The 26406-nt window shown below is 41.6% G+C and overlaps 1 protein-coding gene across 1 annotated transcript in view; it reads left to right on the top strand.

Annotated features, from left to right (window-relative positions):
- Positions 1–21003, top strand: part of ano2b (anoctamin 2b) — a gene marked incomplete at both ends in the record, with an annotated part of 52691 nt that extends 31688 nt beyond the window's left edge. Inside the window, 12 exons of the mRNA XM_080518697.1 lie at positions 696–779; positions 3844–3918; positions 4010–4211; positions 4966–5077; positions 5169–5226; positions 5302–5402; positions 7160–7302; positions 10426–10578; positions 12063–12115; positions 12583–12761; positions 20170–20275; positions 20635–21003. Coding sequence (XP_080374823.1) covers positions 696–779; positions 3844–3918; positions 4010–4211; positions 4966–5077; positions 5169–5226; positions 5302–5402; positions 7160–7302; positions 10426–10578; positions 12063–12115; positions 12583–12761; positions 20170–20275; positions 20635–21003 — 1635 coding nt within the window. The remainder of the gene's footprint in view (positions 1–695; positions 780–3843; positions 3919–4009; positions 4212–4965; positions 5078–5168; positions 5227–5301; positions 5403–7159; positions 7303–10425; positions 10579–12062; positions 12116–12582; positions 12762–20169; positions 20276–20634) is intronic.
- Between the last annotated feature and the right edge of the window lie 5403 nt (positions 21004–26406).

The following is a 26406-nucleotide window of genomic DNA, read 5'->3' as shown; positions in this document are numbered from 1 at the left end:
AAACTGGGTCAGTCGTATCGAGTCCTGCTGGCCCACATAAAGTACAGATACATAAAGTACAGATACATAAAGTAGATCTGCAGCGGTGACAGATGGAGAGTCGGGTTCTAATTCACATGATACGAGATCAAAGCTTCACACTCCCACCGGCCCTTTAAGAACCTGATTATTGGTTTAAAAAAAAAACAACAACAACCAATTAATACATTTTTACATTTCACTGTATTTTGCACCACAACGTCTGTTTAAAATTGGATTCTGGTCGTTTTCTGCGATAATTGTGAAATTTTTATCACGCGTAGTCTGCGCCACGACAAAGAAAAACGTTAAAGGTCCCGTATTATATCGTTTTTCAATCATTTAATTGGTCTTAAAGGTCCAACAACATTATTTTGAAATTGTGTTTCCCTAAAATCCAGCATTTCGAGCTCGACCGACAGCAGACTATTTCCGTGTCTGTACCTTTAAATGCTAATGAGCTCTGTTTGGCCCCGCCTCCTCCTTGTCTGTTTTCCCCGTGTTTGAGGTGATAAAGTAGTTTTATAGGGTAGAGCTCAGATACCTGGGGGAGGGAGAAAAAGAGAATATCCACTGCCAGAAAGAGCGGTTACTTCCCCTCGTGACATCATCAGGGGGAGAAATCTCTGATTCACCTGTGTTGAGCAAGTGTGTAAAATCTACCGTCTGTCTTGCAGCCAGAGAAGCAGGAGGACGGGACAGTGACAGGGAAGGACAGATGGAGGCAGAAACTCCTGTCTGCCATGGCGGCAGGAATACCGGTAACCCCTCCTCACCTCCACCTCCTCCCTCGTTCCTCCTCCTCCTTTCCTTCCTCCTCTCTATCCTCTCCTCTGGTTTCCTCCTGCAGGCTGCCGTCTATCTGTCCTTTCTCCTCCTGTCCCCTCCTCTGGCTTCTTCAGTCTCGACTCCTCAGGTATTTTTAATTTTCACACATCTGAGAGTCGTGCTCAGTTTTCCAAGTCTTCCGGTTGCTTGTATTTCCTGTCCAGTCCAAACTTTTATTTTGTATTGACGTGGAAGTGTTGAATCGTTCTCTGAAAGGCCTGAAGCACAGGATTACTATTTCAACAACCTACCTTCAGGGCGGTTAAACTAACTTTTCTGACACGTCGGGCTTTAAAAATAAAACCTTAAAAGTCATTGGGGTCGTTAGACTCCGCCCTCACGGTCTGTAATTATACCGACGATCAACACCGACGAGCTTTTGGCTCTGAATTTTGTTCTATTGGCAGATTTTTACTGTTAAATTTAAGATCGCAGTATTTTATTTTGACAATTTTGTTCTATTGGCACATTTCCTTTTCTTGATTATTTTAAGGGCAAAGTACCTTGAAATAAAAAAAAAATTCTCAATGTGAGACTGCGGAACACACACACACACACACACACACACACACACACACACACACACACACACACACACACTACACACACACACACACACACTGGGAGTTGGGTTGGTGATTTAATAGAAGTGAAAATGTCGGGTTTTTCCTCAGTGGACGTAATAAAGCCAAATATAACACCTGACCCATTTACTGCCTCTCTCTGAAGGCTGTCTCCACCACACACACACCCCCACACACACACGCGTGTGTGTGTGTATGTGTGTTTGTGTGCGTGTGTGTGCTAATAGACGATGCAGGAAATCCAGAATTGATCTTGCTTACTTTTACACTATTAGGTTAGTTCATTTGCATGAGATTCACTCAATTTTTACGGGTTTAATTAAAAAAATACACCAATAAACACTTAATTTCGTGCTTTTCTGTGGTAAAGACATGAAGCTAAATGGACACACAGACATTTTTATATTTTATATTTTATATTTCCCACCACAATGAGCTTCAAGATCTTTGAAAACTATAAATGTTTTTTTTCTTTTCTAAAGGTCCCAGCAACCTACAGATACATAAATATTGAAAAAACGTCATGCAGAATACATAAATGGGGTTTATTGAGTTTATTTGCTTTATTCAAAACGTCTTCCTAGCGGGACCTGGCGATTATTCTGGGCCGAGCGGCAGTTTTTAACAGTCATCGTCACAAAAGATCGTTGTTTTTAAGGAATTTCCGTTCATATTTACCTCCCAGGAGCTCGTCTGGACCACAATACTGAACTGGTTTCGGGTCTTAGGAGGTGAAAGTTCATCCTTTTTTTTTTTTGCATGGATTTGTGTGGTTTTAAAGCTGGCTGCACCATGCAGTGCTGTCCACTAGATGGCGGTGTTGTACTAACGGTGAAGTGCAGCTCAGAGGTGCAAGTTTTTCAGTTCCACACATTGAAGGTAATTTTCTCCCTCTGAACCCAAAATTATGCCGAAATACTTCTGCTTTGATTCCACATTTTTAATAAACAGTTGGCAGAATTTGATCCTGTAATCATTTTCTACATCTTCTGCCAATAAAGCGGAAAAAAGCCATTTTAACCGAAAACATGGATAATGAAGTCCGTCGACAACGGTTCAAGTGAAAACGCAAAACTTTTGTTGTGTCTTTGTTTGTCCGTTTACGCCACAACGGTGCCCCGAGCCACTGGCAATGCAACTTTTCGAAAACGGTACAACTCCATCTCCGCAGGATTAAGCTAAACGTACCGCTATGAAAACAGGGAAAACGCAACATTTCGGAAACGCTCTGACTATCTCAGTGGAAAGTGGGAAAATGCACATTTTTAAAAAGGGTCCTTTTCCATCACCATAGAAACAGGGAAATATCAACTTTTCAAATATGTTCCTTCTCCGGCTCTGTAGAAGCTGGGAAAACGTAACTTTTTGAAAACATTCCGACTCAGTCTCCATGGAAACTGGGAAAATTTTACTTTTAGAAAATTCTCCGACTCAGTCTCCATGGAAACTGAAAATTAAACTTTTCTAAAATTCTCCGTCTCTATGGAAATGGGAATAATGCAACTTTTAGAAAATGTTCCAAGTTAGTCTCCTAGAGAACCTGGAAAACGCAAGTTTCCGATAATGTTCCGACACCATTTCTGTGGAATATGGGAAAACGCAACTTTTCAATAATGTTCCAACTCAGTCTCCATGGAAAATGCAACTTTTTGAAAACGCTCCAATTCCATCTCTGTAGAGACAGGGGAAACACAAGTTTCTGAAAATGTTGCGACACCATTTCTGTGGAAAATCCAACTTTTTGAAAATGCCCCGATTCCATCCCCATAGACAACTCCATCGTGTTTCTGCCGATTCCATGTAAACGGACATCGTTTTCAAAATGTCAAAACGTGAAATATTTCAAAAGCTTGGCGGCTCAATAGCCTTTAGCAAGCGCCTCCTGTCTGCGGTTGAAGATGTAAGATCTTTTGTTTTGTGTGAGTTTTGAGTAAAAACACCAAATACTTGCTATTCTAGGTGTGGAGGGCTTGTAGAGCTGGGAGTAATAGAGCTGTGCAAACACTGAGGCCTCGGAGTCCATAGGTTGTGCCGTCGTGTCTTTTCTTAGACGAGACAGAAAATGTTCCCATGTTCCTTCCTGGGAAACGAGCTTAATGGATTTAGCCGTGGCTCGTCTGTGTGTTTGAGATTCTATGGAATGAAAACATTTGTTCTCCAAGTTCAGGCTGATGAGCGGAGCTATTGAGCGCCTGGATATCTCTGGATTCTCTCTTCTTCTTTTTTTTTTACATTAGACAGGAGGAAAAGGAACCCGTCCAGTGTTTTTCATTGAAATGTCGTTGGGTTTTTTTTCCTCACTGTCTTTTGTCGTTCCTCCACGGGAGGTCCGCTGGTTTAAAAAAGAAAAGAAAAGACAAGAAAGAAAAGCATTTGTACGAGCGACTGGCAACGTTCCCTCTCCTCCCGGCAGGCCGCCATCGAGAAGCTGACCTGGAAAGACCGTCTTCCTGGATACTTCATCAACGTGTCCTCCATCCTCTTCATGGCGAGTTTAGAAAAGAAACACGCATGTCCTCCGTGAACGATTGAGTATTACTGACGTCCCCCTCCTCTTCATCCTCCTCTTCCTTGTCCAGTTCGGTCTGACGTTCTCGGCGGTGTTCGGCGTCATCGTCTACCGCATCACGGTGTCGGCCCTGATGGCGATGAGCCCCGACCCCGAGACCAAGTCCAACGTCCGGGTGACGGTGACGGCCACCGCCGTCATCATCAACCTGGTGGTCATCCTCATCCTGGACGAGATCTACGGCGCCGTGGCGCTCTGGCTGACCGAGCTCGGTAGGGGGGTCTCCGCTTCCATTCTCTGCCTTTTCAACCTACTTCCTGTGCAGCGACCGCTCAAATAAAAGCACAACTTACAGTCGATATGTCTGTTCAGAACTGCAGATATCCCCTCTGATGCCTCGTATCTTGTACTTATTATTTTACTGTTTTTATGCGCTGTTTTGAAAAGTTTAAGAAATTATTATTATTATTATTATTATTATAATAATATGATGCTCACCAAATGCAAATGTAAGATGCACAGGAAATTAATGGACAATTTAAATGTATTATAATAATAATAATAATAATAATAATAATTATTATTATTATTATTATTATTATTTATTATTATTATTAATGATTTTGAAGAGAAAACAAAATTGTGAGGGGAAACATACCACCTCTTTATTTTTATATTTTTGTGGCCCAAAAGAAAGACAAAACAAATAATAAAATATAATAATAATAATAATAATAATAATAATAATAATGATAATAATAATAATAAGCACACTAGATATGAATGAATTGACTATTTCAATAAATTATTATTATTATTATTATTATTGTTGTTGTTGTTATTGTTATTATTGTTGTTGTTATATAAAGCTAATATGGAAAAAGTCAGTTTTTGCATTTTTGCACCCTGTGTGGCATATATATATATATCGTACATATATATGTACATCACATTGAATTCTAATTCAAAAATCCTCTCTTGTCTCGTCAAACTTCCACGTCTTCTATGATTATTATCGTTCTCCAGAAATTCCCAAAACGGAAACCAACTTTGAGGAGCGTCTCATCCTGAAGGCCTTCCTCCTGAAGTTCATGAACGCCTACGCTCCCATCTTCTACGTGGCTTTCTTCAAGGGCAGGTAACTTGTCCTTTCAAAACAAAAGTGGCATTCGCTGCATCCCCCTCATTGCATTAAACAAACTCCATTTTCTCTGCTTGCGGTCCTGCAGGTTTGCGGGTCGACCAGGGAACTACGTGTACGTCTTCAACGATTACCGAATGGAGGAGGTTCGTCTCGGGAAGCGACCGTTTCGTTTGGACACCGTCGACGGCGTGACTGACGGTTGTTGTTGTCGCCCGTAGTGTGCGCCGGGCGGCTGCCTCATCGAGCTCTGCATCCAGCTCAGCATCATCATGCTGGGGAAGCAGCTGATCCAGAACAACATCTTCGAGATCGGCATCCCGTAAGTGCTGGGACGAGTCTCCGCCGCTCGATCGCCCACGAGCTCCGAGTCCGTCTCGCCTCGCAACTCGACTTTCACCTGCAAAGTCCCCCAGAAAGGGGCAAGAGTTCAGCTCCGTTTATAACATCCGTCACACGTCAGAAGGGGGGCCTTCGGGCGCCGTTTGACCCCCCGTGACCTCATCAAACGCTCGCTAGCTGTTCACGTCCACCCGCCTTAAAGCGGCGTCCACACCTGGGCAAGAGGAGCCGTTAACCTGGGTTCACGCTCCGGGGGCCAGGCGGCTCTTTTATCTGAGGTCGACAGAGACGGTACCTGACCCCTCAGAGGTCCTCGTCTCACCAGCGTCTCGTAAAGAATGCGAAGGACGAGTGACCATAAATCACTTCATTATCTCAGTGTGACTTTCAGTAAATAAGGTCGGAGGTCGTCTCACCGCCTCGCTCACCGTCACCGTCCTTCTACTTTGAATAAAGTCACTCGTTTCTTGACGTCCTTTCAATGTTCCTCCGTCAGTCTGGAAAAGTTCCTGGAACGACGCCCCAGAAGAGAAGAAAGTGTGTCCTCTCTCTCTCTCTCTCTTTTAAAAAGTGTGTTGCTCCAACCAGCCAATCAGAGATCAAACCCTATATAGTGTCATTGGGGGTTTAGCCAATCACAATCAAGGTAGGCTCCTCCTCCTTTGACTCCTCCCACAATCAGACAGCTCTGCTCTGGCACATGGCGCCACGAGAGGAAGTACTTCCTCCTCTTCCCATAGATGGTCATGTGTGGGCGGAGCACAGACACAGACACAGCAGATTCTGCATGCAGCTCCTTGGATCCGATGTTCTAATGGAGGAGAATCAACCTTGAGGACGAGGTTTCTGGCCCAACGGGACCAGCAGGAGGCGCTAATCCTGAGTTTGTCCGGTCAGGACCTTGACGGGAAACGTCTCCAGCAGAGCGCCGCCATTTAGGGAGAAACTTCCACATGTGTATTTTCAGCTTTACACCCCTGAGAGAAGCTCCACTTTATTCTGTTTGGGATTTTTTTTTCTCATTTGCTTCAGAGACGAGACGAGATGAGATGAGATAAACATGTTTGGGGCCTCAACAAACAAACAATAAAATGCAACGCATATTTAAAATGCACTTAAGACAAGTACGGACATGAAGAAAATGTTAAACAGAAATAAGAAACGCTAGCCGATCAAAATGAAAATGTACATACAATTTAATAAAATTTGAATTAAATAAAAATGAATAAATTCAAATTGAAATTAAATAAAATATAGGGAGCTGGTGGCTTTTGAATAGTTTTCCTTTGAGATATGAGAGGAAATCTAACATGGCTCTTTTACTGAAATATAAAAACGATTGCCGTGAAAAGGAGTAGTTTCTCATTCTTTAAATGAGAATGTTTGAGGATGGATGGATGGATGGATGGATGGATGGATGGATGGATGGATGGAAGGGTGGAAGGATGGATGGAAGGATAGATGGATGGATGGATGGATAGATGGGTGGAGGATGGATGGATGGAGGATGGATGGATGGAAGGATTGATGGAGGGATGGAGGATGGATGGATGGAAGGATAGATGGATGGAAGGATAGATGGATGGAAGATGGATGGATGGATGGAAGGATAGATGGATGGATGGATGGAGGATGGATGGATGGAAGGATAGATGGATGGAGGATGGATGGATGGAAGGATGGATGGATGACCACAGTGTCCCACTCACCGCAGCCTGGTTTTATTTGTCCTCCCAGGAAGCTGAAGAAGTTGGTGCGGGCGATCAAGGACAAAGGCTCGGCCCAGAAGGAGAGCGAGGACGAGCGCCCCCCCCAGCAGTGGAACCTGGACTACGCTCTGGCCCCCTTCGACGGCCTCACGCCCGAATACATGGAGATGAGTGAGTCTGCTGGGAACAAAAACACACCGGCGTGCCGTTAAACGCTCCTGCGTGTCACCATTTACATCAGCTGTAGCACGTTAGGGCTCTACTGTAGGGAGCAGCTGTAGGGAGCAGCTGTGCAACAGCGCCCCCTCTGGCCCCTCATGTCATGACATGTTGGGCAGAAAGGATCTAATCTGTGTGGTTTATTTTTTAATATATAACAGAAACATGATGCTCCGGGTCTGTGGAAAAAAGTACAAACTAATCAGAAGTAAGACACATTATCCATGTTTGTATGTCCTGGAGACACGACCGTAATCCTGCAGCTTTAATACAATGATATTGAACTTTAGTCTAACCTCAGACTACAGAAGAACTATTTACTACGGCGGCGGTGCACCGGTGCAGCAGCAGGGCCTCAGAAAAATTGCATTTTTGATCATTTTGGATCTTTTTTTTTAAATATTGGAAACAACCAGCAGTAAACAATGGAAAAAGGTCAAATAAGTTCATAATTGTTTTCATTTTTTTAATCCTTCTTACAGTCAAATCACACACACAAACAGACAAAAAAGGGTCAAACTAGGAATAAATTAATAATAAAAAAGTTTTCATTCAAAAATAAAAAATTTTAATAATAATAATAAACAGTCTTCTAATTCACATTTTGACCCAAAATGAGCAGAAAAGAAGATATTGTGTCAGAGGCTGTTTCTTTTTTTTTTTTACTCTTTCTTTTTTCACAGCTGGTTTTGACCTTTCAGATTATATAATCACATTTCCCCCCCGACAGCTACAATAAATTAGGAGTCCTGGTATTGTTGGGTGTTTTCCAGTTCAGTAGAATAGGTCTTTATACGAGCACACAGACAACAAACGAGGCTTTTTTTTAAGTGTGATGTAAGAGTTGAAGTTATTGCGGCGTCCAAAAGGGCACAGAGAAATAAAAGAGGAAAAAAAACTAAACATTGACTGAAGACAGTTTGAGAATAAATGCAACCTTTTTTTTTAAAATCCTAGTTGGAATCAGGATCACAGAGACTCGAGACTTTTTCCGTCGGGCGTGAAAATTAAAGTAATGTAGCTGTAATATAAAAACACTGAAGCAGATGGGTTTGTATTTTTTTTTTATCTGTGTTTGGGGATTTTTCTTTGAACGTTACAGCATCGACTCAAACACAAGACAAAATGGAGCTGATCTAATGCAGGGCAACATCCAGGGCCGGAGCCATAAAATTAAAATTAAAATTGAAACTCGGGGCCGCACGTGAATCAAAAAGGTGTTTCCAATGGAAAGGAGTCGATATATCAGCAGGCAGGTGATATAATGCAGCAGCCTCGTGTTTCTGACTGTTTCCAGGTGGCTGAAGGAATCCAAGAGCTTTAGAGATGTGCTCTTAAAAAAAAAAAAAAAAAAAAAACTGCATCTGTATGTTTGTTCAACCAGCGAAACAGAGAAAGTTTCAAAAACTTCACAGGTGTTTTTTTGGGGGTTTTTTTTGTGGGTTTGGAGTGGGTGAGGATGGAGGGAGGCGCATGGAGGGATGAGGGAAGGAGGGATGGAGAGATGAAGGGAAGGAGGGATGGAGGGATGACCAGGGTGACGTCGAAGGAGAGGAAAGAGAGTGAATGGATGTCGCTGCAGGGCAACGAGAGGAATGTTAAAAATGCTCTCTGCATGCAAATACACACACACACACACACACACACACACACACACACACACACACACACACACACACACACACACACACACACACACACACACATACACACACACACAGTTGTAGGATTGTTAAAACGTTTATTATTGATTCGGTGCTTGTCTGTACCTGTACAGTTCATTTGTCAACTATAGTTCCTGCACTCTGTGTGTGTGTGTGTGTGTGTGTGTGTGTGTGTGTGTGTGTGTATGTGTGTGTGTGTGTGTGTGTGTGTGTGTGTGTGTGTGTGTTCCTGAGTCGAACCCGTCAACCTCAGCTCAGGTAGATACTCTAACTTGCCCTCTAGCGCTCGCCGGCCCCGCCGTCGTATTTCCTTCCCGGCCGCTCATTGTCTCCGGACGACGTCTCGAGGCGAAGCCGTCAGTCTCGCGCTCGCTGGAAGTCCCCGTTCCCACACTGCTAAAGTTCCCACACTGCTAAAGTTCCCACACTGCTAAAGTTCCCACACTGCTAAAGTTCCCAAAAAGCTAAAGTTGCTTCTTCACCTTCCTCCTGAGGTGAAATGAAGGTGATTCACAAGACATTCTCATCGCTCTGCTGTCGTCCCTGTTTGACTCTCTGAGGTTAAAAAAACTCAACTCAAGGTGATGATGATGATGATGATGATGATGATGATGATGATGATGATGATGATGATGATGATGATGATGATGATGATGATGATGATGATGATGATGATGATGATGATGGCGACCCGTTGAGCTCAAACAGACGTTGCTTTGTGAAAGTAAATTGAAAAATAACACCGGACCTGAGACCTCAAAACTTTGCTTGTCGCGTTTCCACGACAACATTGCTCAGAGCCACCGGGGGAAAAAAACACCACTTTTCGAAAACGGCTTCCAAAAGAGGTACGTTTTTCAAAAAAGGCTCCGACTCCGAAAATGCAACTTTTTTCCGAAAATGCTGCAAGTTCAACTTCTTTTAAATGGTCGAATACACAACTTTCTTTCTATCTATCTATCTATCTATCTATCTATCTATCTATCTATCTATCTATCTATCTATCTATCTATCTATCTATCTATCTATCTATCTATCTATCTATCTATCTATCTATCTATCTATCTATCTATCTATCTATCTATCTATTTGTTTGTTTGTTTGTTTGTTTATTTTTATTTTTATTTTGTATTTGTTTAATCCATTTTCATTTATTTATTTTTATCCATTTTGTTTATTTATTTATCTATTTATCAATTTATCCATTTATATTTATCATTCATTCATTCATTTTTTGCTTCAAGTTCTGTTGGTGGCTCATTTGCTTCCCTCAAGGTACAAGCGGAATTTAGGAATTTGGTGTGTGTGTGTGCGTGTGTGTGGGCGGGGGGGGGGGGTTACTTTCTACAGGTTCCTGCAATACTATGTATTGTGCTTCATGACCTTAGTGTGTACCCTGTGTTCTCTGCAGTCATCCAGTTTGGTTTCGTGTCGCTGTTCGTGGCGTCCTTCCCTCTGGCGCCGCTCTTCGCCCTCCTCAACAACGTCATCGAGATCCGGCTGGACGCCAAGAAGTTTGTGACGGAGCTCCGCCGGCCGGTCGCCATACGAGCCAAAGACATCGGTGAGCGCTCCCGGTGGAGACGCTCGGCCGTGACTCACTTATTGCTCTGAGATTCACGTTCCAGCGACACGAAGCCGGATCTTCTTTTATTTTAATTTGAACAAAGTGCCCTCGGTTCAATAAACATGGCGCCCTTTCTAATGCCGCTGTGATGAAGCCAGCAAATCTAAGACTATTCTAAACATGTCGGGACATGAAGCCTCTGATTAAATTATCCCGTTGTTGCTGGAACCTCGCGTCTCGTCGCTGTTTGCCTTTGAAGGGAAACTCTCGTCTCTTTCTTTGCGTTCCCGGGTTTTACTCGTCGACGTCTGAACGGCTTTAGTGGAGTTCAAAGGTCGTGCTGCGGGTGAGATGAACCATAATCTGCGGCTCCGGGAGGCTTTCTGGAAACTTCAAAACCCCCACGTCAAAACCCGTCTGGGTAACGTCAGTACTTCTACCGCTGTAGATCTATTTGCTGAATTCCGTTAAAGGTTTGTATACGTATGTACCAGGGCCTGCATGAGCCTCCAATCCGGCCAAACCGCCGAGCAAATGTCAGAAACTTCAAAGAGAAGAGATTTTTAAACAAAGCGGACCAACTCTGAGACGTTGCCATAGCAACCTCGTTGATATCAAACCGGCCGCACGCAGCAGCAATGGGAGAAGCTTCCGGGACGTTTCACTGTGTTTTACACCAGAAAGTTGAATTAAAATTGGCTTCATGTTGAGATTGTAGTCATTTTTTTAGGGGGTAGAAAATGTTTGGTTTTGTTTATAGACATTTTCATCACGTACACTCCGCGCCACGGCAGAGGAAAAAAGAAGAAGTTTAAATTCAAAGGTTATCGTGGCTGCATGTGGAACTAAAAAAAAACACCAAAACTTTATTTGTTTGTTTGTTTGTTTGTTTATTTATGTATTTACTTACTTATTTGTGTTTTATTTATGTATTAATTTATTTACCATCAATCTACTAAAAGAACTAAACAAAAAACCAGAGCAATATGTATTTATTTATGTATTTATTTATCAATTATTTAACATGATATTAATTTAAGTTATTAACTTTTTATTGTCTCTTTTCCTTTCTTCATTTTTTAGTTGTATGGTCGAAATCAAGTTTAATTTATTATTATTTATTATTATTTATGACATACTGAATTGAGAGAAAATCAAGCCACGAGTGTGACTAACACACACACACACAAACACACACACACACACCCTCATTATTATTGACTATAATAAAAAAGTACAAAAGATTTCATCACATCCTAACCCCAGTATAGATATATAGATATAGATTCTCAGTCGACGATAAACATTCACTTTGATTCTTAATGTCGGAGCTTCATCACATTTCTGTCGATCGTAACGCGACTTCATTTCGATTATTTCCAACGCCCTCGCAGACTTTTTAAAACTAAATTGTCGTGACGACTGATCCTTCGTCGTTCTGCGTTTCCTCTCACGTTTGCTTTTCTCTGCTTGTCGTGCAGGAATCTGGTACAACATCCTGAGCGGAATGGGAAAATTCTCCGTCATCATCAATGTAAGTGTTCAGATAGAAGACTATTTAAGGGGGGAAAAAAACTGCTTTCTTTAAAGAAATTAAATTTATTCAACCTTAATATAATGTCGTGTTTTGTACCTCACGATCCTTTTTTTCGACACAGTACCAACATCCCTATTTTTGATTATTCTAACATTTTCAGCGTGTAATCCAGATTCCCAACTGTTATGCATTGATTTCACACGTTCCAATTTGGAGTACCAGAGTCTCTAATCTAGAATCTTAACTCCCGGAAAGCTCTGCTTGGGATCTGTACTTGGCGAGCCGACCAAAGCCTCCTCCAACGTTTACTTTTAATACGAACCAGATTTGTGGCGGATTTGAAAACAAGCAGCAGGAGTTGTTTTTTTTCCCTCTCTCTTACAATAATTGACGGGGGGATTGGAGCTGAGCCGAGGGCCTTCAGGTGAATTTATATGGAATGTTGAACGTGTTTCTCTGCGGAGGCCTTCGTCATCTCCTTCACGTCGGACTTCATCCCGCGGCTGGTCTACCAGTACGTCTACAGCCAGACGGGCACCATGCACGGCTTCATCGACCACACGCTCTCCTACTTCAACGTGTCCAACTTCAAATCCGGCACGGCGCCCAACAGCTCGGAGCAAGGCGACATCAACTTCTGCAGGTAAAGAAACAAACAAAACAAAAAAACACTTCTTTTTCAAAGCTGGACACGAAAGTGACGCTTCTGTTTTGGCTCATTGAGCTAATGGTCGTTTTCTCTAATCTGATTAAAACCAACAGATGTGTTCCGAGGCCGTTTTATGATCGGAATAGGAGGAAAATCAAAAAAATTCGAGGCGGTAGAAAAGAGGAATTTGTCTGTTTTGACCTTGACAGAGAAAAACAACATGCTTAGAGAAAGTCAATATAATACTACAATATGTGTATTATTTAACTTCATGAAGGAGCATATAGTTACACCTGTACAGCAACGCATCATCTGTATAAAGAGTAGCAGTGTAGTACAGTATATAGTATCATCTGCATAGAACAGCATTTAGTAACATATATATTCAAGTATCGTCTGCGTAAAATATAATGTAAGTGACATCCAGTTATTATGTAACCTGTAGTAACAGAATAGAATAGAAATTTAGTTATAGAGCGCAGACGTGTGTCACAAGGTACTTAATGGCACAAAAACTGAAGAAAATAAATAAATAAATAAATAAAACAGACATAAGATCATTAAAGTTATGGAAGCAAGACAAACAAACATAGTTATACAAAAAAGTTTTTAAAAAAAGAAAGTATTTGCAAAAACAGCACTTAAAACAGAAAAAATAAATAAATCAGAGATAAGCTCATTAAAGATATAGAATCAATAAAAACAAACATATTTATCCAAAAAAGTAAAAACACAAAGTATTGTCCAAAGGCTACATAAAACAGTATAGAGTATAGTACATATGGAGTAGTGTACTAGCGTACTGACTAGTTTATACATTAGTACTAAACACATTTTCCCGCCGTGTGTCATGAGCCCAGTGCGCCGCCGTGTCGTCCGCGGGAGGAAAAGGTCGCGGAGGCTGGCGCCCGCCGACGGCCGGGGCTGACCTGCCGTTACGTAAGACAGCGAGGAATGACAGACGGCAGAATGCAGCCTTTGTCTCGGCCGCTCGGCGGCGTGAAATCGGGCGGCCGAGTCGCCAGTGAGGGTCTGTTGTGTCGGCGGCGTGTGCAGGCGGCGTGTTCGCCGGCCAATACGTCGACGGTGCCCGAGGCGAATTATTTAGCTCCGTGTCAAAAAGCAGGGGTCGTTTATGACTGTACTTCTGACCCAGAGAGAGAGAGAGAGAGAGAGAGAGAGAGAGAGAGCATTTGCTTTGAAAGATGGATCCATGTGTTGTTTGAAAATATACCTGATATTATTTTTGTTTTTCCTAAAGTCAGACTGTCATTTCAAGTAAACGTGCCTCAAGAAGAGTCTTAATAAGAATCCCTATTCACTTTCACCACTAGGGGGCTCTCTATTCACTAGCTTTTTAAAATCATTATAATGTTTCACCACTAGGGGGCTCTCTATTCACTAGCTTTTTAAAATCATTATAATGTTTCACCACTAGGGGGCTCTATATTCACTGGCTTTTTAAAATCATTATAATGTTTCGCCACTAGGGGGCTCTATTCACTGGCTTTATAAAAGTAGAATAACTTTCCCCACTAGAGGGCGTCTCTCAATCATAAAAAAAGGCAAAATTGTTATAATCTGGTTTATAAACGCTGTATTTAAATGTTTAAAAGTTAACTTTCGGTGAAATTGAATAATAATGAAAAAGAGATTTGTCACCAGCCGCCGCTAAAATACATATATGTATTTTACCAACTTTTCGCAAGAACAATTAACTGGAATTACATAAAAATAATTTTCCAGAAAAGTTTCGTCTTTATGCAGCAATATTCTAAAAACGATAGCGAAATGTGAAGCGTCCTAATAGATACCAGTCAGAAGGTCGTGTTCCTTTATTTATTGGATTGGATTGTGACGGATGAGAGGATGTGGAAGTACAGAGAGAGAGAGAGAGAGAGAGGGGGAGGGGGGGAGGGGGGGTGGAGGTGCTGCAGTCGGACGGATGAGTCGATGGTTGACGAGACAGAATCCAACCACTTGAGCTTGTGAATCTTTAGTGGCGTTTAAAAGCAGCAGTGGTTCAGTGTTTCTGCGTCTCTCGACGTCTCAGGAGACACATGTGACTTCAGACATCGCCGGTTTACAGAATAGTAATCATAATCGACGGTATTTATTAGAAGTAGACGTAAATGGTACTAAATCTAAAAGCCAGCAGCACAGGCCATTGGAGTATAATCTTATAAATCACTACTTTAAATGTCGCTGCAGATTTTCTTGAGGAAATGAATAAATCGCCTCTTTAGACACTATAATTTGTATAATCGCCACCAAATGAGGCCATTACTCAAATGTTATTTTTCTGTCTCTACCAGCAATCTGATGAGAGAAACTTCATTTTCGCTCTTTACGAAGCTGGATGTTATTTTGAAAAATTAAAAAAACAAAACACTAAAAATACCTCGATGTTGCCTCGCGGAGGAACGTCACTCCCATAAACAGACATTCCTCCTTTGCACTGTTGAAGTAGCTGCTGTTTGTTTGTTTGATTTGGAGCGGCGAGACTCTGCAGTAATTCAGAAGTCATTTAAAATTAAATAAATAAATAAAATATGTCAATTAGACCGAGTTTGAGCTCATATGCAAAGATTTTCAATTCAGATTAGAGTTCAGTTTTATTATCCTGAAGCCAAAGACTCTTTTTGAATTATATCCATATAGATGTTATTTTATTTTATTTTATTTTATTATATTTTATTTTATTTTATTTTATTTTATTTTTATTTTTTTTTTATTTTTTTTTATTTTATTTTATTTTATTTTATTTTATTTTATTTTATTTTATTTTGTCTTGTCTATTTATTTATTTATTTATTTAGATTTTTATTTACTTTTATATTTATATTTATATTCATTCATTCATTTTTATGGTTTTTTTTCTTTTTTATGTACAAAAAAAACCTGAAAAGGAAACAAACTGATTTTTTTTTTAAAAACAACGAACATCCACATAAGTAATGCAGAGATCATAAGACTCACGTTAACATTTTCGAGGATTTATTTGTTCCTTTATTATATTGAAAACATTTATTTATTAACCCAAAGACGTACATGAGTCTGTCTGACTGAAACTTTTAATAAATCAAACCTTGACATTTTATTTTTTATTCTTCCTTTACTAAAAGTCTTTGTTTCCACGGAAACGGCAGAAACACTGAAAACAACGGGCGTTTTCATGCGAGTCGATGGTTTTGGCTGTTTTCGTGATGAAACCACACACACGTACCACACCAAATAAAAAAACAAAAAAAAAAACATTAGAATGCGGTTTAAAAACCAACAATATGAGCGAAACCACAAACTCTGGCGGTCCGTTGTGAACGTTTCCCGACAGGAAACTGGCCGTCCTCCCGACGTCAAGCGGCGACCCGGCAGTTATGCTATGGCTTGTTATAGGAGTTATGTCATGGCTTGTTATGTAATGTGTAATTGCTGGTTTCCTCCCGGCGCATCAATGGAAATACTTCAGTTTTCCACTTTGTTGTGGTCGGTTTGACCGCAAGCGTCTCAGAAATGTCACGTATGAGACTGAATGGACTGAATGAACGACTGCAGCATAAAACCTCACATGTGTACTGTGTTCTCACACAGGGGTGCATTTAGAATTGTTTAGAATTCCTGTTAATACTTTCTTCTCATGTTTTCAGTAACCGTGAGCGTTAAAACGGTGTGAAATTAGCGAGCATTAACACAAATGCGTCTCTGAGCCGAACCTGCTGAACCTTCAGCAGCGTCTCGGTCAACTTTTGTACGGAAACTCCATTCATCTTCACGTCTTCTGCGATATTCCAGGGAAAATGTATAAACATCCAGCATGATTTGAGCTATTTCATTATGAAATACTGAGAGGGAAATGTACAGCCCAGGAGGAGTTGAACCATTCATTTAATTTAATTTAATTTAATTGCAATTACATTAAATCTAATTAAATTGAAATACAATATTTAATATCATATAATAATATAATAAAATGTGTGAAAGTGCTTAAAATATTGAATTAAAAAAATCCCGTCTCTCTCAAAATGGTAATTACAGCCTGTAAAGTGAAAAAGAGTAGATGATAAAATATATAATAGAAGTACAAAGAAGGTGGACATCAAGATCTTCAGTACTTGTTTAGAATGTTTGTATTTTCGGAGACGATATGAAGAAAAAGTCTGATGTATTTTGAGGTACGATAGTATTAGAAATAGTTTTTAGAAATCTAAGATTGATCTCAGAATCATTCAAACGGGAAATATTTAGCTGTTTAATTTGATTATATACGTCTTAAAGTCTGTATTGTTCATTGTAGCCTGTGGTTTTTCTGCGTCACGCCACCAAGGCCTCGTTTTATATGCCAACATTTTCAAAACCACGTCCGTTTCTGCGGAAACGCTGAAAAACGTTTTCACGTTGGGCCACTAGGGGGTGTTTGTTTGCATTTGTGTTGAAACCACACAGAAAACAATGAGCTATAAACAACTTGGACATTTGAGATGTCCAAGTTGGATTGTTATTATGGTGACTGTCAAAATAAAAGTTTGTGCTTGTGCGAATCAACTACTTACGCATTTCCCAAACGTTCCACCTTGGGAGCTTTTTTTTTTTTCACTCTCTTATATTTTGGGAACTATTTTCCAAAAGTTGTGCTATCGGTCGCTTCAGTCAGTTTAAAAGAGGGATTAGTGGCTTCAAGGGGTTTTGGGTTCAAAGTAAAATGCGAAATGAGAATAAAACAGGTTGAAGAGAAAGTGGAAGATAAAAACACGCGAGCGCAACACCTGACTGTTGTTTCATATGTGTGTGTGTGTGTGTGTGTGTGTGTGTGTGTGTGTGTGTGTGTGTGTGTGTGTGTGTGTGTGTGTGTGTGTGTGTGTGTGTGTGTGTGTGTGTGTGTGTGTGTGTGTGTGTGTGTGTGTGTGTGTGTGTGTGTGTGTGTGTGTGTGTTTTCTTTGAAGGGTGGGAATGATGTGACCCCTCATAGTCTGTCAATTTATTTCTTGGTCCCCAGAGGCAGTGCGTTGGCAGGAGGGTCGGTCCACTACAACACACACACACACACACACACACACAGACACACACACACACACACACACACACACACACTATAATCTCTCTGCGAGGCCTCATGACAGAATATTGAGTTTATTGCTGCAACGTTCTAACCAAACATGGAGCGACTCCAAAATACACAGAGTGATAACTAAATGTGTGACTCCACCTCAGGGAGCGACTGACACCACAGGAGGGAAGGCTTCTGCTGCGGTCCGACCCGCAACAAAACAAAACAAAAATAAAACAACTACTGGATGAACAAAAGATGAATAGATGGGGAGAGAGAGAGAGAGAGAGAGAGAGAGAGCGAGAGAGACAGAGAGAGAGAGAGAGAGAGAAGAGGCGACTCTCACGGGCAACATTCCTCAATCATGACTGTATAAGGAGAAGCAGCTAGACATCATAAGACTCTGCTAACACACACACACACACACACACGTCTCTGTTGTTTCTATACTGTGGAGGTCAGAGACGACTCGTTCCATCTACTTGAGCATCACAGGGATTTACTGTGTTCATGTCAAAGCCTCCGTGTGTCCTTTAATGTGAATCGTTTGATCTGAACCGTCTCGTTTGTGCTTCAAGAGGCTGAGAGAGTCTGAGATGAAAGAACCTCTCAAAATGTAACGACGACCCAAAATGTAGCGACTCAAAATGCAACGACTCAAAATGTAACGACAACTCAAAATGCAACGACTCAAAATGTAACGACGACTCAAAATGTAGCGACTCGAATTATAACAATGACTCGAAATCTAACAACGACTCAAAATGTAGCGACTCAAAATGCAACGACTCAAAATGTAACAACGACTCAAAATGTAGCGACTCAAAATGTAACAATGATTCAAAATGTAGCAACTCCAAATGTAACAATGACCCAAAATGTAACAACAACTCAAAATGTTGCGACTCAAAATGAAACGACTCAAAATGTAACAACAACTCAAAATGTAGCGACTCAAAATGTAACGACGACTCAAAATGTAACGACGACTCATTGCATGTAAACAATTAAAAAACATTTTCTTTTGCACAGTTTAGTCTGTTGTATCTTTCATTATTTTGTGTTTATTTTTGTGTTTTGTGGTTTTTTTTTCTACTTTTTTATGTTTTCTGTATGTTCTTGTTTAAAATGGACCTGTCTGCAATAAATATTATATATTAATATGTATGAGGCTGTATCTGACGATTATAAGCACAGAAAAGATGAACTCAATTAAAACGGCAAACATTATTTACAGGGAGGAGTTTTGTCCACAGGAAGGACATTTGAATCATTTCGTCTCTTTTCTGAACAGTTTTGCTTGTTTTTTCTTCCATTTTTTTTTTTTTGCTGTTTAGCTCCCTTTTAGAAACTCGTCATTTTAGCATTGTTTTTCTTATTTTAGTTCCTGTGCTTTTTGTTGAAGCATTTCTTTTAATCCAAGAGATAAAGGTCATTTTGAAAATGACCCTGTTGTTTGAATAAAATTAAGATAAAAAGTCTATTTCTTCCTTTGATTGTCGTCGACTGAATCCTGTCCTTTGACGTTTTCCATATGTTGAATGATTGAGCACATCCAAGTGGCTGGACCGTCACTAAACTGTAAAGTGGAGCGTAAAGCAGCTCAGGACCTCTTTAGGTTAAGTAGGAAGGAACAGCTTGCGCTGATCTTTTTGCTGTATTTGGCTTTGCAGCAGGAGGTTCTGGAAATATAATAGTGAAGTTGATGATCTGAACCTTTTAAAGCTCTGGTCTCCGGGGAACTCCAGCACCCTCCATACATCTTATTTTATGATCACGTCTGTTGGCACGGGATTATTAGGAGGTCACATTACCGCTGCGTGCTTTTCATTTTTCACAATAAACTGTCAAGAAAATGTGGCTTTTCCTGCAGACCTCGCAGCATTAAGACAACTCATTAATGCGTGTGCATTATGAGTGCATTACACTGTGTTTGCTACTATTTTTCAATGGTAAATGGATTTATATAGGACCAAAATCTGCCACTTTTTACATTTTTAAGTGAAAATAGAAAACGTTCTTGGCGTTTTAAGTACCTGTTTCCATGGCAACGTTGCTCAGAGCCACTGGGAACGAAACTTTTTTGAAGCTACTGCTTCTGCACACGAGTTTCACTGCCTTTTTTGTTGTAATGGAAGCATTTTACTGGCGGTGTGACTCTTCATCGCCACCAACACCAGTGGAATGTTAATAAATCAGGCCCGTTACAGAGACGAACGGTCCTCCTGTAGATAAAGTGTCAGATAAATACTTGGTAAATGTGTGTTTTCTCACCGGACAGCCTCAGATAAAGCACTTCTTCAAATCGACCGTGCGGTTCAGGCTTTCTAACGTGAAACATGTGTGTTTTGTCGCCAGGTATAAAGACTACAGGGAGCCGCCCTGGTCCGGAGAGGCCTACCAGTTCTCTAAACAGTACTGGTGCGTTCTGGCCGCCAGGCTGGCCTTCGTCATCCTCTTCCAGGTGAGCCCACCCGCCTCTTCTTCAATCTGCGTCTCGCATTTCAAACTAACTTGTGTTACAGAAACACACATTGTCCGTTGACTCGTTACATTTTGAGTCATTATATTTTAAGTCGTTACATTTTGAGTCGTTACATAAACGTAGTAGTAATTTATAACATTATCATAAAAGTTCACATGGAACACGTTATAAATATAACCTACAGTAAAATCATTACTGTTAACATCACCAATAGCCGTTAAAACTCAACACCTGGATTCCTAAAATTCATTCAAAGTATTAAAATATTTTGAAATGAAGATAGACTCAGCTGGACTTGCCTAATTCCGTGCCGGGTTTGGATCCCCTCCCTCGTGCAGAACCTGGTGATGTTCCTCAGCCTCATGGTGGCCTGGGTGATCCCCGACGTTCCCAAGACCATCGTGGAGCAGCTGAAGCGGGAGAAGAAGCTGCTGGTGGAGGTTTTCCTGCAGGAGGAGAAGGATAAGTTCCAGCTCATCCAGAGCCTCTTCGCCAAGGATCCGGCCCGCCGCCCGAGCGGCCGGCCCCTCCCGCCCGGCCAGGGCCTCGCCGCCCCGGGCCGCTACAGTACTCTACCGTCGGCCCCCCCCCCGGCGGCGTCGGGCGACGGGGGGCCGAGGACACGCTGCAGGGCCGCCAGCTTCAGCCAGTTCGGCAGGAAGACGCCCGGGAGCGAAAACGACAGCTCAAAACACACGGCGGTGTGACTCAGGTGTACGATGAGGGTAGGGGTGTGGGGGGGTGTGGGTGTGGGGGTGTGGGGGGGGGGGGGTGTCTCAGGACTGCGGGTCGCCCCGTGTTTGTCGTTGGCGTGTGTGACACAGTCGTGCTGCGATTAAAACGACTTCACTGCTCCCAGTGTGGTTCGGTCTCATGTCGAATGAGTGTGTGTGCGCGTATGTGTGTGTGTGCGTGTGCGTGTGTGTGCGTGCGTGTGCGTGTGTGTGTGTGTCTGTGTGTGTGTGTTCTGTCACGCCGACTGTTTACCCGATAAAGTGTTTTCATTTGTACTTTTTTTTGTAAAGATAATTGATTTATTGAGGCGCAGTCGCTTCATAGCGTAGAGAAGCAATAATGAGCATATTAGGCTGAAGACTAATCTCCCAGGAACCTCCAGGGGGCGACAGAGATGGGAGGACGAGCTCCAGACTGTCGGATGGACTTCCTGCTTTTTATTTATTTATTTTTGGCTCTTTATGTTTTGTTTGTTTTTTGTTTACATATTTGTAGCAGCTACAACATTTCATATTTTCTGTACTTTGTAGAAGAATCAGGAATTTACTTTGAAGCATTTTCAGGCTAAAATCTTGTGTTTTCAACACTGAAGACAGCTGCTGGTCACTGTTTCTCCTCACCTTGGATGAATGGACTGAAGACATATCACCCAATCTAGTCAGAGGTAGAACGACACGATTTGATGATCTGGACAGCAAAACAAAACAAAAAAAAAAGCACTTTTTGTTTTTGCAAATTGTTTAGTCTACTCAGTGAAAGCTTCATGAGCTTTAATATTTTAGAATAGTCCTGCAAGTAAGTGACACTCTGGGATGAGGCTGGATTCATGTTGATTTATTTGGATAGTTGCAGCATATAAACGAACGAACACATGACGTCGTCCGACCGTTTGCTGTTTAAGTTCACCTTAAAGGGGTCATGTTATGTGAAATTCACTTTATAAAGGCACTAATCGTTGGAACGACGCCCCAGGAGTGAAGAAAGTGTGTCCTCCCTCTCTCTCTTTTAAAAAGTGTGTTGCTCCAACCAGCCAATCAGAAATCAAACCCTATAAAATGTCATCAGGGGTTTAGCCAATCACAATCAAGGTAGGCTCCTCCCCCTTTGGCTCCTCCCACAATCAGGCAGCTCTAGAGGAAGTACTTCCTCCTCTTCCCATAGATGGGCGTGCGTGGGCGGAGCCAGTCCAGCTCACACAGACACAGCAGATTCTGAAAGCAGCTCCTAGGATCCAATATTCCAATGGAGGAGAATCAAACTTTGAATACGAGGTTTCCGGCCGGACGGGATCAAGAGGAGGAGGTGAAACGCTGGATAATGTGACCCCTTTGAAGACAAACCCATTTAATTAGATTCTACATGTCAAAGTCAAACATAAAAGTGAACTTCAGTCATTTCCTGTGCGAGAACTTGTCGCTGCGGCGACGCCGTAGCTGATGTCGGCGTTCGTAGCTGAGGGAGTTTCCGTAGGCGAGAAGAGACACGTTAGCCTGTGTGATGATGTCTTAGCGCACATTAAGTTTGACTTCAGTTCCCTGGATGTTTCCAGGCTCATAGCGAGGAAGAGTCGTAGAGTCGTGACGCCGTCGACCCAAACCGGACGCCGTCTTCAACTGTCGTTTCTTCTCGTTCTTCTTCTTCTTCTTCTTCTTGCCAATAAGCTGGAAACTCAGTGTCGTTTCAGAGGCCTTGTTCCTTCTCTCCATCGCCGTCACTCCAGCGACAGACTGTTAAACTCTACATGTTTCATATTGACTTCAGCAACTTGTTGGTAAAGTTGTGTTTGTTATGCCGGCTGTCGTTTCAGGAGAGAAGAGCTCATCTTATCACAGTGTACAAACTACAAAATACAGACTCGTTAGATGGATTATAAAAACATTTTTACGCCTTGTGTGTGGTCTGTTTTGATTTCACTCAGCTAATCTTAAGTTTCCATATAGATTTTGTTGCAATGGAAATGGAAATAAACACGTGAAGCTGCTAGACAGTAACTCAGGCAACTTGCAGGTCCTTGTTATTTGGTACGTGACGAGATCAGAGGGCAAAAACAAACCTGTGTGAGGGTTTGATTTGTTTTACCTGGAGGGTTTCTGGCATCCCGGGAAGAAAAAAAAAAAAAGAAAAGGTGAAGAGGTTGAAGGATTCTTGTGTTTTTGTTCCACCTCAGCTCTACGGGTAGATTTTTTTTTTTTTTTTTTTTTTAAACACAGAAGCAAAGCGAAGTCAAAGGTTCAGAAGTTTTGTTTTCTGTTGGCAGATTCTTCTGGAAAGTCAATTTATATTATAAAGTTAACATAGAACTGACTGTCCTTCAGTTTCGTAGTCAAGACCACTTAACCCGAGACGGCGTCAAGACCAGAACATCCCAAAACCAAGACTTTAAGGGGACGAGAGCGAGTCAAATTCAAGACTTTAAGGGGCCAAGCAAGACCAAGCCTTGAAGGGGCCGGGACTGAGTGAAGACAAAGACAAGGAGTAGAAGACCATGAGCCGGGACAATGCCAGGACAAAGACCAGAGCGTCCAAGACCAACAATTAAAGAAGCCAAGGCTGAGTGAAGACCAAGACACAACCAAGACTGTAAGGGGCCAGAACAAATATCCAAACCAAGACTTTAGGGGTTGAGACCAATTCAAGATCAGAGCGTCCCAAGACCAAGACTTTAAGGGGCCAAGACGGAGTGCAGACCAAGACTAGACCAAGACTGTAAGGAGCCAAGACTAAGACAGGAATACCACTCTACTGAGTCAAGTTCAAGACCAGAACATCCCAAGACCAAGATCTTGAAAAAGCCTTGACACCAAGTCGGTGTCAAGGCTTGCCAGAAAGCCACTGGGATTCCAGTTTATTCTGTTTTTACTTGGATCCACAAACTTCTTATTGCAGGTCTGTATCGAGTAATAACGGAATAAAACTCACAAAGTTTTAAAGTGGAAGAGGATGTTTGAGGTTCAAATGTCAGAAATCTTGATTATTTTAAAACAGAATCTGAAATTTGGTTCTTAATCACAGTGTGAAAGGGTTCCGCTTCCTGTAAGCGTCAACAAGCAGTCAAAGTACTTTTCAGGAGCTGGGAGGACTTTTTCCTCCAAACCCTTCACCTGAGATGAGTCCACCCCCCCTCACGGTAAGGTTTCGTAACAGCGGAATCGTCCAATGAAAGGAATGTGCTTTTTGAAAGAACGGTCTTCATCCCTCCTGTTAATTCCCAGAAATTCCCAAACTCCGCGCCAAGGAGCACCGAGGGAAGAAGCTTCACGTGAACCCGCTAAACTCCGGCCTTTCTAAACGAGAGAAATCATGCAGACAATTTACCATTTCTGTTTTGCGTGACGCTGCATTGGAACAATGTGGGGGGATAAAAACCCAAAACAAACCACAACGTAATTGAGTCAAAACATCACTGATCTTGTTCTGAATTTAAATCTCAAAAAGAAATCCCAGGGGGCTCACTTCGTGTCGCCTGGCGGGTTAAAAGTCAACGTGTTTCTTGCGGAGCAGCAGCAGCAGTTTGACTTCACACGTATCGGCGACGACCGTGTGCGTTTAATCACAAGCTGCTTACACGGCGGCAACATCGAGATTAAGCAGCACCAGATGCTGAGCAGCCGGCGGCGCTTGGTGTGTTCATTGTGTACCGACAGAACGGCCGTGGCACGCCGGACTGCACATTCCTCACATTTAGATTCGTTTATACTCAAACGTATTGGCCTTTGAAGGAAAAAGAGAAAATAGTCTACCTGCTATTTGAGACAAAAATAAAATTTAAAAAATCGTGTGATCTGATGGTGATGTAATAGCAGAACTGGTGAATTTCCTGTCAACTTCTCTAAATCCAGATTTTAACCTTTTTTTATATATATATATATATATTCATCAATCAGATTTGTCTCGTCTGATCTGCAGGATGTGTGCGGGCTTTCAAAGAGGATTACAAAAGCCCAGTCGATGTACGTTAAATCCTGCACTTGGGACCAGTGGCACATAAATATTTGGATTTTCCTGAGGCTTAACATGAGATATACTCAGACTGTAAGCTGATAGTCGATATCACGACAGCACGACGGGACAAGATTTACTTCTGGTAAAACAACGCCGTGATACACATATATGATGTTCATAATGTGGCTTCATCGAACCCTAACCCATCGAACCTAACCCAAGTTCTGATCATATTAGAGAAGTGAAATCTCCCAAAATGATATTCTCTATTTGTCAAAGACTTCTGAATTTGGAATGAAATTGATATTATTTGAAAAAGGTCCGTGGCAAATCCAATACATGTAGAACACAGTAGAGTACAATAAATGAAGATACAGTACTATGTGATGTATAATTTATACACAGAACAATAAACTAAGAAAAAGGAAAAAAATGATGCAGAGGAATTGAGGAAAATTCAATATGGGCACCCAAACGGGGGTAAATCCACTGAGATGGAGGCATCTGAAAGGAAACCGATGCAGCAGCCATGTTGAGTCACAGATGATGTCAGATTGCTCCTTCGCCATCGGTCACAGGACGTTTGATTTACGTTGCAGGACTGAGATCGTCCCTGGATGTTAATGCGTTCATAAATTCAGTAGACAAATCAAAGTTTTGATGGACAGATCAAAAAAAATCCTGAAATGTCGAATATCATGAATGAAATAGTTTGTGAATGAAGTTGTACAATCTGTGGTTAATGTTTTGGATTCTACTTTAACAGATTAAACAGATAGTTTTTGTTTGTTTGTTTGTCTTGTGCATGATTATATAGCTCTTGTGGTTTTCTCTATAAATCCCGGTTGTTCTCGCTCACATTGAAAAAAAAGAACAGTTCCCATGGCATCATATGGTTTGGTACAGATGTGTACACGTTTCCTGCCTCTGGCTAATTCCTGGCCTGTCCTGATTTGTCTCGACGCTCTAGTAACTTCTACTTCAGATAAACTGAGCGACGAATCAACACGTCGGAATAGATGAAACTGAGTAAATGAATTGTGACGTTTGCCAACAAACAAGTGAAAAATAATCCCGGCAGTCTGAGTCTGGAAACTCAAAATAATAATAATAAGAAGAAGAAGAACGCCACAAATACTTTTGATTCATGGAGTGGCGAGGTATGCAGACATTGGCGTTTTTCAACTGACAACACATAAATCCCAGTGTAGCTGGTTCTAAATCACGGCGTTGGGGGTCTGGAGAGTTGGCAGATTGAAGCTGGACGGCGATCGGCGCCATCTTTGATTGTGGTTCAAGCTCAGCAGGGTTACGTCAGGCAGTGTGAAGGTTTACAGACACCTGGTATCCAACAAAGTTGCATAATTTCTAACTTCTTAAAAATTCTAAGAGCTTTCACCATCCGTGGATGCTTGTGTCTGATATAAAAACAG

Source organism: Blennius ocellaris, assembly GCF_963422515.1.
Source record: "Blennius ocellaris genome assembly, chromosome: 22".
Classification (NCBI taxonomy): Eukaryota; Metazoa; Chordata; class Actinopteri; order Blenniiformes; family Blenniidae; genus Blennius; species Blennius ocellaris.
Note: the sequence above shows the minus strand (reverse complement) of the source record. Positions and strands in the feature narration are given on the sequence as shown.